A 15,493-nucleotide genomic window follows, 5' to 3' on the forward strand; every position below is an offset into this window, starting at 1 on the left:
GTTTGAGGTTTTCATGCAACCTGCCTCCACATTAAATGACCCCAAATAAAAAACTGTCCAGTTCCTCTTAGAAGAGTTCAGAGAGTCCACGGTGGGTTTCTCCCTGGTTGTGTCAGTATTATTGAGGACAGCTACATCTGTTCAGGTGATTTTTAAACAACAGCACACAAAATGGGACAAACACACAAACCACAACCTGCTCTTTGGATTTGTCTTTCTTTTTTCTCCTCCTGCAGTTCCACTTTTATTTGTTTTCCAGTGTTTGAATAGTAGAAAGGAAACAGTCTCCCTGAGTTATGATTATTCAACGTTTATCTCTGTTTAGTTTGACTCAGCTGATCATTGACGTTTTCTTCTTCCCCCTCTTCTGTCCCTCTCCCGTCCCTCCTCCGTCTCTGCTCTGTCCGTCCCTGACACATCAACATTTCTGAGTCCCAAGTCCGTTTCACTCTTTTACTTACAATCCATGTGTATTTCCCTCTGACGGTGAAGTTAGTGATTAAGAAGCTGATTTCTTCTCTTCTTCTGTTCTTGTTACGACCTGAATCGTTTTCCCAAGAAGCTGGTTTTGGTTTATTAGGATTTCTTTTAACTTTACTGTCAGTTTTGCACATTGAAGTAAAAAGAATGTGATGTAATTTGTAATATAACAAAAAAGTAGAACGTACAGTTTTTTACGACGACTTACGGTTATTCTCTGGTTTCCATTATAGGTTTTTAATACTTTCCAATAAATAAAAAGCATCTATATGGGAGAATACTAATCGGATTGATTTACATTTGAAATCCAGATGCCATGTGTGCAGGTGCAGGCCCGAACTTATATCTCGATCTCGATCCTTTCCAAAAATCTGTCGTGAGCGCAAGATCAAAAAGCAACAACATATTTCCATATGGCTGCGGCTCAGCAGGAACTTGGCAGCATCTGCATCTACCTGCGACAGGAGACAGATTTGCATGAAGGAATTTTAAACCTCCCAGTTATAAAACTAATAATCCACCAATCAGCTTTCAAAGATTCAGGTCAACGTTCAGCAATTGTTTTGAATTCAGAGGCCAACTGCTCAACGGGGTTCGAACACCGTGTTCCCTGTGTAGACGGTGGCACAGAGGTTGGCACCGTTGCCTCTCCTCCAGGGGATTGTGGGTTTGAATCCTGACGGTGGGAAGTTTCTCATGTTGCTGAGTGGATGTATATAGATTGGCTCTATGCTCTATGTGCTGGTGTAACCCACCTCCCAATGTCAGCTGGGATTGGCTCCTGCTCACCACCTGTGACACTCAGCAGTGTAGAAACTGGAGGGATGGATGGATGGAGGGACACATTAACATTTCAGAGTCTGATGTATATTTCCTTTGACTCTTTTTGTAATGATCCATGTTTAATGTGTATTTAATTAAGTATTAAGAGCTAAAGTTGGCGTGAATGACACTGAAACCCTCGAACGTCTCTTTGAAGAAGTGACTACCAGAAAAAACTGCTCTTTGTCGCACAACACACACAAACACACACACACATGGACACGTCTAGACACGCTCGCTCACATGTTTGACCCTGGGATCCCGTGTCAATGAGGGGAGGTCTAACACAAACACACACACACACACACACACACACGTTGCTGTTTCCATAATCCCTCCGTCTGCTGAACTCGCTGACCCCAGAACTTCAACACCGATTGAATTCAGGACAGAGAAGAATGCTGAGGTTTGAACCTTTTTAAATCAGATTTCTTTGTAAACTTGTATCACGAGCTGAACATTTAGATGTTAAAGGTCGGAGCTCTGATGAACCAGTCTGCAGGTTGGACAAAATCTTGTTTTGCCTCTTACACAGAAATGAGTTTCCTCACTTTAAGCCTCTTTGCAGAGTTCACAGATTTATACTGAAGAATGAATTAAGTCCCCAGGGACAATTATGACGTCCTTCAGGTTGTTTACCAATAACAACATTTTTCCTTTGACTACACAGTTTTTTTTTAGGTATTTGCCATTTGAAATATTCAATGTCTAGTGGTGAAAAACCTTCTTTCACTTGTTTTGTCCTTTTTCTTGAACTTGATGTTGATTCTTTCCCAGGATGTTTTTTTTGGCTCTATGATTTAAGATTTATTAATTTCCTACATGTGACATGTGAGGCGGCACGTGTTCAGAGGAGAGAAGAATCTTTATACATGTGACACATGAGGCCGAGTCAGACCTGACAAACTGGATCAACACGAAGCTTCTGCAAAGACAGTGACATGAGTTATATACAGGAACAAAGATGAGTTCCATTCCTTACTTATTCCTTACTTATGAAGAGACGGTCAACCTGTTAAGACTTGAGTTAAGATGAATGACATTAAAAACACATAACTGCAAAATCTACTTCTCCTTTTGCTTTTTTTGGTATACATCAGCTCATATCTGCAGACGTTTGCTTCACTTGCTCATTTTTCATTTCTTGTTCCTCCTATTTCAGAAACTACAACAAAGACCCATTGATCCTCTGACTGTGAAGTAGCATCTGACTTTACACAGGATGGGAAACTGTAAAGTTCGGACACGTGAGCCACCGACACAGTGACCTGCACTTTTATTATTTGCTTGTTCATCCCGTTGCTGAGCTGCGGTGTTATAAAACACTGAGGAATCTCCAACCATCTGAAATCATGGTTATTCCCATTCGGTTGAATAAACACAAAATATTCTTTGTTTTGAGTTCATTTTAGGCCTTTTTCATCACGGACTGAATAACCATCATGTGTATTATGTAAAAAATAAAGAGAAGAAGTGCTGTCACTTCAGGTTTATCTTAGTTGTATTAACCCCTCAGTTTAAAGAGTGGGAGTAGCAAGTATTGGTAATTGTAAATTCTCTGTGTCGTTTGGAGAAAACTCAAAAGAACCCCATAAAGGAAATACATGTTTTTGCAGAACTACATGATTTTAAGAATCTTATTCCACAGAACATACATGTAAAGTGATATTTATCATTTAATATTCAAGAAGCTTTGAAAAAACAACAATAAAGCTGAAGGTGAGTGAATGATGGAGCTGAATATCTGACACTTACAAGCATGTAGAAGAAACACTGATACCTGCAGGCTGAGTGAAATGTAAATGATCATCTCTCCGTCCTTAATCTTTTCCACTTAAATGTTACAATATTATCACAAAACGAGACTAAAAGGAAACACTTGAAATTAATATTGATATTTAAAGTCAATAAATAACCACAGGAGTTTGGTGAAGGACGTTTATTACTTTTATCATCTTCATTTATCGTCCCACAATCTCCTCACGTTATCTCTGCAGTGATAGAAAAAGGATAAAAGCATCAACACTGCCAGGAAAGAATCACTGATCAATTAAAATTAATAAAAATTAACATGTTTGCAAGTTGGTGAAATCCAGAGCGTCTCATTCCCAGTTTGAGTTCTTTCAAATGGTGAAACTTCAAAAGAAAGAAAGAAACTAAGTCTTGTGAACAGGAAATGTACCTGATAACAAGGTCTGCTGCTCGCCCAATAGCCTTTCAGTGTGTGTGTGTGTGTGTGTGTGTGTGTGTGTGTGTGTGTGTGTGTGTGTAAACAGAAGTTACATCCTGTAATAAACTCACATTTAAATGCATTTTATAACATTGTGAACATGTGAGTCACTTAATGAAGCAGCAGCAGTGGTGGCCACCTGAACTACCAGTAAAATATGTTTGTGGCCACAATGTCACAAGTTCAAACCCCCCCATAAAGATTAAATATGTCATAACTCGTGGTGTGACAAAGATGAAAGAGAAAACACACACGTGCAGAGCTTTCAGAACTTTCCACAGTGAGCGGTGTTATCAGTGTCACTTCAATCCACTGAGATAACGGAGCTATAACCGTCAAACACATTTTTACAATCGGAGAGCCGCAAAACTTTTCCTTTTGTTCCTTTGTTGCCAGAACCTTTCCATCGACACACCGAGCGCAGGTTTTCATCGCTGGCGACTTGAAGGAAGAATTTCTGTCAACTGCTGAACCAAGAATGCAAAGTGAAATCACCGGTGAGCTCTCGCTGAGTACGAGAGGGGTCAGAGGTCGTCCTTCGGTAAAAGTGACATGTGAGGCACGGCTCTTTTTAGGGTTCGGAATTCACTCGAGCTCGAATCCAGAGAAAATCAAGATGAGATCTGAGACACCACGTCCTGTATAAAGTCACAGTCTCCACTTCCTCCCAGAAACACTTTAACTTACATCAGTGTGATAAGAACTACATAAAATGACAGACACCATCTTTGACTTTTTTTGTTTGCTCCATGTCCCATCTGCTTACATGGAGGAGGCGGGGTTTATGACCAGCCATCAGGGGGATCAAGATGCTTTAGCGTCCACTTCTGTCATGATACCGTTTATTTATTATTTCATGTAGAAGAATTTTCCTCATCGTTTGAAATGTGCTCCACACTTTGTGTCGTCCGTATTTAGACCCAGTCTATGATCCCGCCTCCAAGTTCAACCAGTAAAGTGGATCATTGTATTAACTTCATTAAGAACATTCCTCTTCTATAAACAACTGTTACTACTTTGAGTGTGTCTGACCCACACAATCCCAGTGTGTGTGTGTGTGTGTGTGTGAGTGATTGCGTTAACATTATTGTGTACGTCATGTAAGTAGGGCCTCTAAAAAGAAATCACACGATGGCCGGGAAGGAATTTCACAGATTAGAACAAAGTGTTAAATTAGGTGACCTGGATACCGATGTGATGGGGAGAGCAAACAGCCTCACTCCTCCGTCTCCCCCTCTCCCCCTCTCCCCCTCTCCTCCGTCTCCCCCTCTCCTCACCCGGTTCTTTCTAATCGGTCTTTGTGTCACGTTGTCGTCTCTCTTCTACAAATCTATGTGCAGTTTATTAAATCAGTCGTGTTTTTACAGACGCGGCTTGTTGCAGTGAACTTTCAGAGCAGGATGGATTTAAGTGTCACATAAATAAACTAGACAAATAAGCCAATATTTCCTTGTCACTTGCACAACAAACAAAGAATCTACCTGGGGGGGGGGGGTCCAAGGTGTAACAATTTCAGCCTCAACCAATTACCAGGTGAGAATGAACCTTTCACACCCACAACCACAAACAAAGAGGAACGGTAGTTTCCTGCATGTTTGAAAGCAGCTGGACGACTTCTCTCGTGTTGACTGGTTATGCAGCATTTATTTGTTTTGAAGTGTTTCCAGTGTTTGAGGCCGACCAGGATCTGAACTGTCTGGAGGCACAAACACAAACAAAGGAGTAAACTTAGGTTTCAGACAAACTAACGAAGATGAAGGAAGGAGAACAAAGCTTCGGAGTGTAAGATTTAGGTGAAAGGATCGATTGGCAGAAATTGAATATAAAATTATCCTACTGATGTTTTTTTTACAATAAAATGTATGAATTGTTGTTTTCTTTCACCTAGAAAGGGCAATTTATATTTAAATACTTAATATTTACATCGGGAGCGGGTCCTCTCTACAGAGGCGGCCATGTTTTTTACAGTAGCCCAAACTGGACAAACTAAGCCTTTTGAGTTTTATGGCAATTGATGGTTACCACAGGTTCACTTTAATGTTCTGGAGAGGAATGTGAGGTGAGGGGTGTTCAGCTGCAACATGCCACTTTACCACTAGATGTCACTAAATTCCACATACTGCAACTTAAAATTAGTTTTCTGGTGCTTTGAGTTTTGCATTGTTTTTGTATTTGCCACATGTTTCCATATGTATTTGTTGTTTGGTTGTGTTTTGTTTGTTCTCTTGTTGGAAGCAGATCTTCATGTCAACATGCTGAAGCAGACGTTCCTGGATCCAATGTCTCCGGAGGGAACGTGTGAATTGTTGCACCAGTGACCAGGACCAGTGAACCGAGTCCACTGAGCTCATCAGTCTGGATCTCGTTAGCTGCATTTCAAAGAAATTAGATCCTTTCTGGGTTTTTTTGAAGCAGCGCCTGTCGTCTGCTGAGTGTGTCAGATCACTAACATGGACCTGATCACGTGACCACAACACACTTTACCTGGAGGTGTGGAAAAGTCAAAGGGCGGGGGGGGGGGGGGGGGGGGGGGGGTGGAAGCCTGTCTTCAGGTTACATGACAACAAGCAGGTTATTGAATTGACAACACTGAGCTGTAAACGTGTGTGTGTGTGTGTGTGTCTTTGTCTAAGTGTGGACAATGGACTGTGTTAAAAGATGGACGATGTTTCTCCAATTCCCCCCCCCACTAATAGAAATTAGGCCCAAATATCTCGGCCAATCAGTCTCAGCTATCAATCATGACCTTCACCCCCGTTTTTATATCATCAAATAACGAATTAAAACCAAACTAATCCGAAGCATAAACACAGGGGACGACTGTATATGAAGAAAATATCCAGATATGAAGCCAAAGAATCCCTGAAACGAGCACTGCCATCTTGTGCCAATGACATCATCTGGAGCCAATGTCTGCGCAGTGGTGATAGAGGGCGGAGCCTTGGAATCAAAGTCCGACAGATAAACACACTCGACCAATCGCGATAAACTACAACGGTGGTTGTACATGTGTCTGTGTGTGTCTGTGAGTGTGTGTCATTGTTCTAAGTAAAGACCCAACACCTGCTGCACAGGATTAACTTCACAGAGACAATGGAGAGACACAGGACACAGTAAATATACCACATTTACCATTTTATTCTTCTAGTATTATTACATTTTTTAATTATTTATTTCCCGTTATTTATGTCTTCATGTTGATGTACAACCAGAATGTCAGGGTGAGTTAATCTCATCTATGTCAGATGGAGCATAGAGATTCCCCTGCTGCTCCTTGTGACCTGTGAATAAACCACTGCTGCTGCTGCTCCCTGCTGGTCACAAGTGGAAATTAAACAACTGGTCTTAAAGTAATCACTGGTTACAGGTCTGATCCTTTGCGGAGGTGAACCAATGTGTGTGATGTAGTAAACCTAGGTGTTGTGGGAAAGAGAACGTCCCCTCATCTCTCTTCAATGGAAAGGACCGGCCAGCTGGTTACCAGCCAGACAACGAGGCAAACGACCAGTGAGCTCCCCACACCAGTTCAGAGTGGAGGCACTGGTCCTTTGGAAAGGTAATACTGATTTATTATGTTCATTGTGTAGAGCTTTTTTTTTAATTTAAGGTGCAGTGTGTAGAATTTAAGGTGATATTTAGTGGTGAAATTTGATGTTGCAGCTGAACAACCCCCCCCGCCCCTTCCAAACATGACAGAGAACTTGTTGTAGCTTCAGTTGTCATAACAACTCAAGTCTGTCATAACAACTCAAGTCTGGACTACTGTAAAAAAAAAACATGCCGGCTCCTGACTGAATGTAAATATAAAGTAATTAAATATAACGTTATTTTAATTTTTTTTATAGAAGGCTCCTTTGATGACTTCTATGTCATCGAAAGCTACTTTGATGATGTTGAAGACTCAACTTTGATGTCATCAAAGCAGCCTTCTTCATTTAGGAGAGCTGGATCCCAGGAACATCTCCAGCTTGATCCCGTGGAACATAGTCCAGGTCCTCAGCGTCCGAGATTTCAGACTCAGAATCAAGACCAGGAATTGCCTCCTCATCTTCCTCATCCTGTTCTTTATGCAGCATCTTTATGAACATTAAACCGTAAGTCTGAAATGATTGTGACCAGCCTAAGACTCTGGATAGAGAAAATCAAAAGCATATTTTCAAATGCATATCTATCAGTCTGATAAGTATATACTGTTATAAGTTTTATTTTGTTGATATAGCTATGGAGCCGGGTCACTTTTGACCCATGTTGTTAATTAAAGGGTTAAGCTGAACGAAATAACACTTGATTGTGAGTTATGATTTAATTCAACCCGTAAAATGACATTATCAAAGGATTCATTAAGTAAATAATTACTTGTTTTCAGTTGGCTTTGATGTCACAGTGTCAGTGGTCTTGGATTCCTTTGATGTCGTAGACTGTTGCGAAGGGTAAATATTTATGGATCTGAAGAGAAACTATCTCTTAGTCTCTAGTGTAGGGATAGCACCATTTAATTTGATTGACATTCAATTTTCAAGCTGCATTGTGTGGATGTAGCCTGACTCTGGCCTCTTCCTCCGACAGCCCCTCAGTGCAGAGACAGACGGAGACAGAGACAAGTGATAGTTCAGGTGAGCGTCACTTCAGGTAACACGTCTTCTGAACTAGGATATTCTTCAGTTACAAAAAGCTGGATCAGCTTCAACAGGACACTGTGTCAGACGGCTGACCCACATGTATCTGTAATGTATTTGTGTCTAAAACTAACTGCTAATAGCGAGATTCATCAGATGAGGAGTAACAAGTTGCTTTCATACATCACCCCCCCAATTTAACTGCAGCATGTTTATATTCTTAAATACGATATTGAAACAAGATCCTTTTGGTTTCTTTATTCCAGCAGAAAACTTTAAATAATTGATGCCTCCCTGCAGCTCATTGCCCAGCGAGCCTCCGCCCAACACATGCTCGTCATTTTAAATACAGTCCCTGAAGTGAGGTTCAGCTTAAAGTTCGTCTTTCGTCTTCCTTTCCTCCAGACGGATTAAATGTGAGGACATTTACATGGGACAGTGTCTCTGAGACCAGCTCTCATTTAGTCTATTCTTAGAACGTTGAAGAAAACATGTCTGTCTGTGCAGTTTGATCCAGTTTTTTAGGGGTTTGGGTTTGAGACACTGGGACGTACTATTGTGTGTATTGTGTATGTACGTGTAATATAAAATAGATGTTATTGTTATTAGTTTGTCGGCTTTTTGCAGGAACATCAGGACTTTAGAATTGTTTAGACAGAAAGTACAAAAAGCCTTTTGAGCCATCTCATGAATCCAGAAGAAGAACAGGGCAGAATCTCTTTTCTCAAGTGAAGGCAATAAGACAATACGACTTTAATCTTCTATTAATGACATGTAGGGATATCTAAGCTGGGCAGGGAAAATAAATAAGACCTAGAGTTGGGAATTTTTTTGTTTTAGTTTTAACAATGAATTAATTGCATACTAATGGTTTCATCCAAAACCACAGATCAGCCGAGGGTGAGGCCATGCGACGCTTCGGGTCCCAGGAGTCACTGGACGACTTGAATGATCGAACCTTGGTGGAGGTGATCAGGGAACGGTACAGTCCAGAGAACTTCCCCTGGTGCACAGGTCCTATAAGGACGGTGTTCGTGCCCAGCACAGGTCCTCAAGGTTCCCATTTGAAAGGTGAGTCTGGCTTTGTTAAATTAAAAGATAAAGTTATGTAACTTTCAAATGAAGCTTTATCACAAAAAACACTTTACACCTTTTATTAAATACGTGCAAATCACTCACTTATCAGTGGGGGGCACACATGGATATAAAGTGCAACTTGACTGGTTGGTTGGAAACACAAGGCTGCGATGTTGTGTTGTGGCCATTTCAGGTTCAGTGTCTTGCCCAAGGACACTTCGGCATTTATCAAAAACTTTAATTGATTTCTGTCAATCACAAAAAAACATTTATCGTGAATAAAAGTTTAAACTAACAATTTAGTAGCACTTACATGTCACTTACTTATAAGCACTTTGTAGTTTGGCTTTCTTGAAGAAAATTGTACGTTCTTGATTCTTGTTGTTCTGAGTTTATTCCCTCATGGTTGAATCACTGTAAGTTGCTTTAGATAAAAGCTTCGGCTAAATGAAATGCAATGTAATGTTTATTAGACTCATTGCATTTCTTTTTAAGCTGACTTTGCCCAAATGTAAAACCTTTTAAAAATGCTCTTTTCCCCGTGTGAACCTGCCCCTGGGTCCAACTAATCCACAGTCATTCTCACCCCCCCCCCCCCCCCCCCCCTCCAGACCGTGTGAACCTGCCCAGTGTGATGGTGCTGGATGGCTGGGGCGTCAGCCAGGCAGGAGACCAGGCGTGGATCGTGGCTTTCTGTGCTCACGTCACAAAGCTGGACTTGTCCCACAACAAGCTGCAGGACTGGCCCGAGGTGCAGTTTATTAAAGTATTAGTCGTTTAATAAAAAGGATAGAAAGCAGGCAGTCCCATCCGGTATGTGTTAGCAGAGGTTGTTTTTGTGATGAAGATCCTGATAAGCAGTAACTGTCTCTGATTACACCCTTGTGCACTGAGTAAAGTCCATGTTGTGGTTCTGTGTAAATGAATGGTTTCTAAAGCTTCTGGGCTAATGAAGGCAATGTTATTTTTTTTTTGATCTCAGATAAATAAAATTGTCTCCAACACCCCGAACCTGGAGTCCCTGAACCTGAGCTACAACCACCTGGCAGGACTGACCCTGGAGCCCTGGTGCACCAAAGCCTTCTCCGGGGTCCGTAGTCTTAGCCTGAACAACACCAAAGTGTCCTGGGACACCGTGCTGCTGCTCATTCGGGAGATACCTGAGTAAGAATAAGGCCAAACAGTTCAATTCTGCACCATATCATTGAATGTCCTCGTTTTCAATTGGACGTAATTCTAAATCTATGGAAGATACACATTAAGTGTTGACTCCTCACTGAATCCACATTATCTCTAGTGGTGGTTACAGGTTTGTAAACTGATGAGTTACTGTGCAGCAGCTGAAAAAATCCTACCCCCCACCAAAGCATATTTAAAATCCTCTAGATCCTGATTTTTATTTGGATCCACTAAATCTGCCAGATTGTTTTTCATCAAGATCCATTAATCAGTTCCAGGGAAATACTTAAAATGTATATTAAAGTACTAACTCATAATGTTAAAGGGAAATGAAATGAAAATGCCAAAAGTTGATCGGGTTCTTACTTGGCCCATGTTCCATCCTTCCATCAGGAATCATGGAAATTGGTTCAGTACTTGTTTATTAATTCTGTCAGCAAGAACATAAAATCCTTGCTGGAGGTAACTTATATGAAATATGTTTCAAAAGTGGAAAAACCTTAATTCAGACTCATCCGAAGACTTTCTTTTGCAGCACAAAATCAGAGTAAAAAAAAAGGAACTACACAAAGGACCCGTTTTATTTGCCATTTAGTTGATCACTGAAGAGAATTGACAGTTGGTACATTCCAAGTGGAGGCAGGCAGTTGTCTGTTGGATATTCAGTCTCCACATTGTCCTGTGTCGTCCTGCAGGCTGGAGGAGTTGTTCCTGTCCCTCAATGGCTACAGCAGTCTGAGTGCTCCCAGTGTGGCCTGTCCCAGCCTGCGCCTGCTCCACATCACCCACAACAGCCTCCAGGACTGGGCCGAGGTCCGCAAGTTCAGCTCCATGTTCCCCGGCCTGGAGACGCTGGTCATGGCCAACAACAACCTGGCTTCCATTCAGGACAACAAAGACGTCCTGCAGCGGCTCTTCCCCAACCTGCGCAGCATCAACCTGCACAACTCAGGTCGGGGGACACAGCTACTTGCCTGTTGGACTATTTTACACGGTTTCAGTAGGAAACTCTAGATTTCTCCTCGGTTTTTCATTATACAGCAAAAATGGCGAGTTATAGCATTAGCTCTAGTCGGACGTCTCAATAAATCCAGATACATTTAGCACAAGGAAACACGTCACTACCTCCTGAGAGCTTTGAGCTGTGATTGTGTTATTATTACAACAGATTCCTCACAAACCAGGTCAGCTTTTATCTCATGAGGGAATTGTTTCTACTTTGGATCAGTGGGGAAACTATTTTTAGAGTTTGGTTGAGAGTAGTGGGAACAGAAACGATACCAAAAATTTAAATCGGCCTCAGTGCATTCCTTAGTCATGTGTGCTGAGCCTGATAAAACAGTTAATGTTCATAAGAGCAGGAAGCTATTCTGCCCACAGGCTGAGATAAGGTTACAGTCCACCTGATTAAAGGAGGGGAAATTATTTCTCGTGTCACTATAGTGCTGCATTGTTCGGACCCACAAAAGATCTGATGTCACCTGTTTGCATTCATTCCTTTCCCTGTTGAGGCCACTGGATAACACAGCTTGAGGACGTTCATTAGACCTCATGCGTTTCTCCCTGGAGGCACAAACACCTTTAATACAACCGATTCAAACCCAAATGCATGACCTGTCCCTGTTTGCTTCATCAGGTCTACACCGATGGGAAGACGTTGAGAAGTTGAACTTCTTCCCCAAGTTGGAGGAGGTGCAGGTGCAGGGCATTCCCTTACTGCAGACCTTCACCGAAGAGGAGCGAATACACCTCATGATAGCACAGTGAGTCCCAGCAGTGACCTCAGGGAGAAGTGAGCTCGTTTTGTTTCTCCCTGCACTCAGTCGGGCTTCACACTGAACTGAATGTTCACGTGCTTCTCCTCAGGCTTCCTGCAATCTCCTGGATAAACGGCAGCATTGTGACTGACTGCGAGCGGGAAGCTGCCGAGAGGTTCTTCATCCGTTACTACTCCGTCCACCCTGAAGAGGAGCAGCCTGTCAGGTACGCTGCACTCCCGTCTGACCTCCAGCTGCACACGTCTTTGTGTTGGGGTCGTGTGTGTCTGTGCACGTGCTCCTAACACCGACAGCACAACCTGCTCTTAACCTCCTCAGATACCATTCCCTGGTCACCAAGTATGGGAAGCTGGAGCCACTTGCCGAGGTCGACCTCCAGCCTCGCTGCTGCGCCCAGGTGGAGGTGCACTGGGAAGAAAAAGTGCAACAGGTGATTTCAGCATGAGTTCACAATAGTTCACAGACGTAGACTAGCCTGATTTGATAGGATATATATCATTTCATTTTGGACAGATGTCCATGGGGCTGTGTTAAAGGTTTATAGATTTTCACCGCCAGTGGCTAAGAACCTCTGATTCCCTTTGGAGCCGCTCCTGATATGTTTTTATGTTCACAATGGATCACATGACTTTGAGTGTGTGTAGCCTCTTTCAGCTCTTTGTTGTTGTTTTAGCTTCTAGTTTTTTTGTTGGCAGCTTCTTTGTTTTGTTTCCCTCTCACCAGTCTCACCATCAGGTAGCAGTTTCCTAACCCAGTCCATACGACACAAACCCAGATATTTCATTAAGGCCCTAGAGGAATAGTTCACGACTAAGCCGATGGAGGGGTGGACAAAGGGTTTGAGTCCACAAAACACTTTGGGACTTGCAGGTGTAAACAGCTTTGCAGCTAAATCGAATGCAATTGAAGTAACTCTGGGACCACAACACATACAAGGCCTCCTTACTGCTCCTGTGGTGCCACCCAAGCGTCCGTGAGCCGAGACCTTCAAACTCGACTTGAAGCAGCATCATGAAGCTCCGTGCATCTACTCATCCCCTCTGAGTGAAAGTAGCATCAGATTAACGCTTACAATGTGCAAACTGTTTCTCTGTGTGTCAGCTGACCATCCGATTGGACCAGACAGTAGCTGGGCTGAAGAAGCAGCTGAGGACGGTGGTCCAGATGTCCACCAGGAGCATGAGGCTGTACTACATCGACAGGACCAGCGTCTCCGGCCCAGAGGAAATGAAGTTCAACACCTGGGCCCTCCACTCCTACAGCATCCAAGATGGTGATCAGCTGCTGGTGGTACCCAAGACCAAAAGGAAAGCAGGCGTCAAACTGGCTGATTAGAGTCTCTTCTTTATTGACTGGTTGATTTGATTATTTATTTGCTGGTTAACTGGCATTGCAGAATAATAGGAATACGCATGATCTGGATCTGCCCCCTTGTGGGAACAGAGAGAATTGCAATTTATTTGTACGGCACCGCAACACCACAAACATTGTTGAGCCAACTTGAGTTATCCTCAGGTTGCTCCTACAAATAAATCTATGGACAGATCGATGAATGTGCAATGCAGTATTCATCATGTGATATTTTAATGCTTCATAAAAAGAGGAATAAAACAATATTCACAAATGAAAGATGAATCCATCAATCATTTTTCACCCTCTCTACTCCTTCCCTTTATACACTTGTCTCATAGGAACAGAAATAATAGTAATTGAGATCAAATAAGAAAATAAAATAAATTATCATCTTGTCCCACGATGGAGAAATGTGCCGTGTTACAGCAGCAAGTGAATAAAGACACTATGAATACATGGAAATGTAAAAAAAATTATATCAATATTATGTAATTCATAACAGCACATTCACACCTAAAACTCCCTAGTTTTCTATTGTTATTTCTTTCCGCCACTAGTTAATTTACTCCACATCACTTACATTCTTCAGACGTAATACTCTATTGTTTTATTGAACTGAACTCTGTTGTAAATCGTGCTACTGTAAATCTTGGAACAAGCTGGCACCAGAGTTTCCCTCAGGATTAATAAAGTCAATACATCTTATCTTATCTTAGAATCTAGGATAATAATAAAAGTTTGAATCAGTCAGCAAAGATCCTCCTGAATATGATGCAGGTCTGATCTGGAGAAACCAGCTGTTGGAGATGACTGATGCCTCAAACTTGGTCTTCACTTGTGCTGTGGATGAAGATGAACATCACATTTCACGACCAGTTACTGTAAAGAATCAACTGATTATAGAAAGATTGACGTAGTTTTTTGACTACCTTGTAAAGATTAACTTGGCAAACAAGAGCTTCCTGTCAGTCGAGCCAGCTGGTAGACGTTCAAGCTGGAAGATCGTGTCCAAAGGTGAAACTCTTTAACTTTGTCTAATAAGTGTTTACTTATTACACACACACACACACACACACACACACACACACACATACCACATACCACATACCTGTTTGTCTGTTATGGGATATTTGGGGAAAACCCTAACCCTAACCCGTTTGTGTTTATTGTCGGTCTGTTAGTTTGCAGGATTACATAGAAACTAGTGGATGGATTATCATGAAACTCGGTTGAAGGATGGTTCTTTCCATTGTGTCGGATGGGGGGGGGGGGGGGGGGGGGGGGGTCACGGGATCATTCGGGAAAATACTGAGACAACTGTTTCAATCGAGACTCTTGAATCCGGAGGTTTTTGGTGCTGGTGAGGATCCACATTGTGACACAGGGGTATGTGATTTGATGCAGATCCAAATAAAAATCTGGCTCTAGTGTTCTGGTCTTTAAATGTGGTTTCATAAAGAGACAGAAAGGCTTGAGTGACAATCGAGGTTAGTATTCAACTACTCAAGATGAGTCTAATCCGAGCACAGGAGGAAACTGTCAGGACGTCAGAGCAGGTCGCTGCCAATCTTTATGACCATCTCCATCCAGGAGATTATGTTTCCACCTGTTTCCCTCTGGTGCAGAGATGGGGCCCTAAAAAATATGTTTTATGACAGATACAAAAATTGAGGTTATCAAAGAAATTGTTTTTTTCTGTCATCTTTCTCCTGTGAGAAGCAAACAGTCGTGTGTAGGACTGCTTGACCTTGGTGGAAGAACATGCTCAATAGAGAACTGCTCTAGTTTCTGGGTCAACAACTCTGTTATTATATTCTGTAAATGTTTATCTTGATTTTGAGGATTTTATATCCGTGTGCATCATCTCAGTTCCAGTAACAGTTCGGTCACAGCCGGGTGGTAAAGGGGCGGGGCTCTGCGTCAATGATTCTCTCATCATTGTTAAATCCGTCATCTTA

General features: G+C 42.1%; 1 protein-coding gene and 1 long non-coding RNA gene across 2 annotated transcripts; both read left to right on the forward strand.

Annotated features, from left to right (window-relative positions):
• Positions 1-6,521: 6,521 nt before the first annotated feature.
• Positions 6,522-7,962, forward strand: LOC128457714 (uncharacterized). The gene is made up of 4 exons (XR_008341967.1): positions 6,522-6,645; positions 6,900-7,088; positions 7,378-7,626; positions 7,899-7,962. It is a non-coding gene; the product is annotated as an uncharacterized LOC128457714 (long non-coding RNA).
• Positions 7,963-8,835: 873 nt separating this feature from the next.
• On the forward strand, positions 8,836-13,762 carry LOC128457725 (tubulin-specific chaperone cofactor E-like protein). The gene is made up of 9 exons (XM_053442474.1): positions 8,836-8,858; positions 9,101-9,219; positions 9,837-9,976; positions 10,208-10,389; positions 11,100-11,356; positions 12,041-12,167; positions 12,271-12,387; positions 12,501-12,612; positions 13,284-13,762. Exons 1-9 carry the CDS (start codon positions 8,836-8,838, stop codon positions 13,515-13,517), a joined length of 1,311 nt encoding a protein of 436 aa, XP_053298449.1. The 3' UTR covers positions 13,518-13,762.
• Positions 13,763-15,493: the final 1,731 nt, after the last annotated feature.

Source organism: Pleuronectes platessa, chromosome 2 (assembly GCF_947347685.1).
Source record: "Pleuronectes platessa chromosome 2, fPlePla1.1, whole genome shotgun sequence".
Classification (NCBI taxonomy): domain Eukaryota; kingdom Metazoa; phylum Chordata; class Actinopteri; order Pleuronectiformes; family Pleuronectidae; genus Pleuronectes; species Pleuronectes platessa.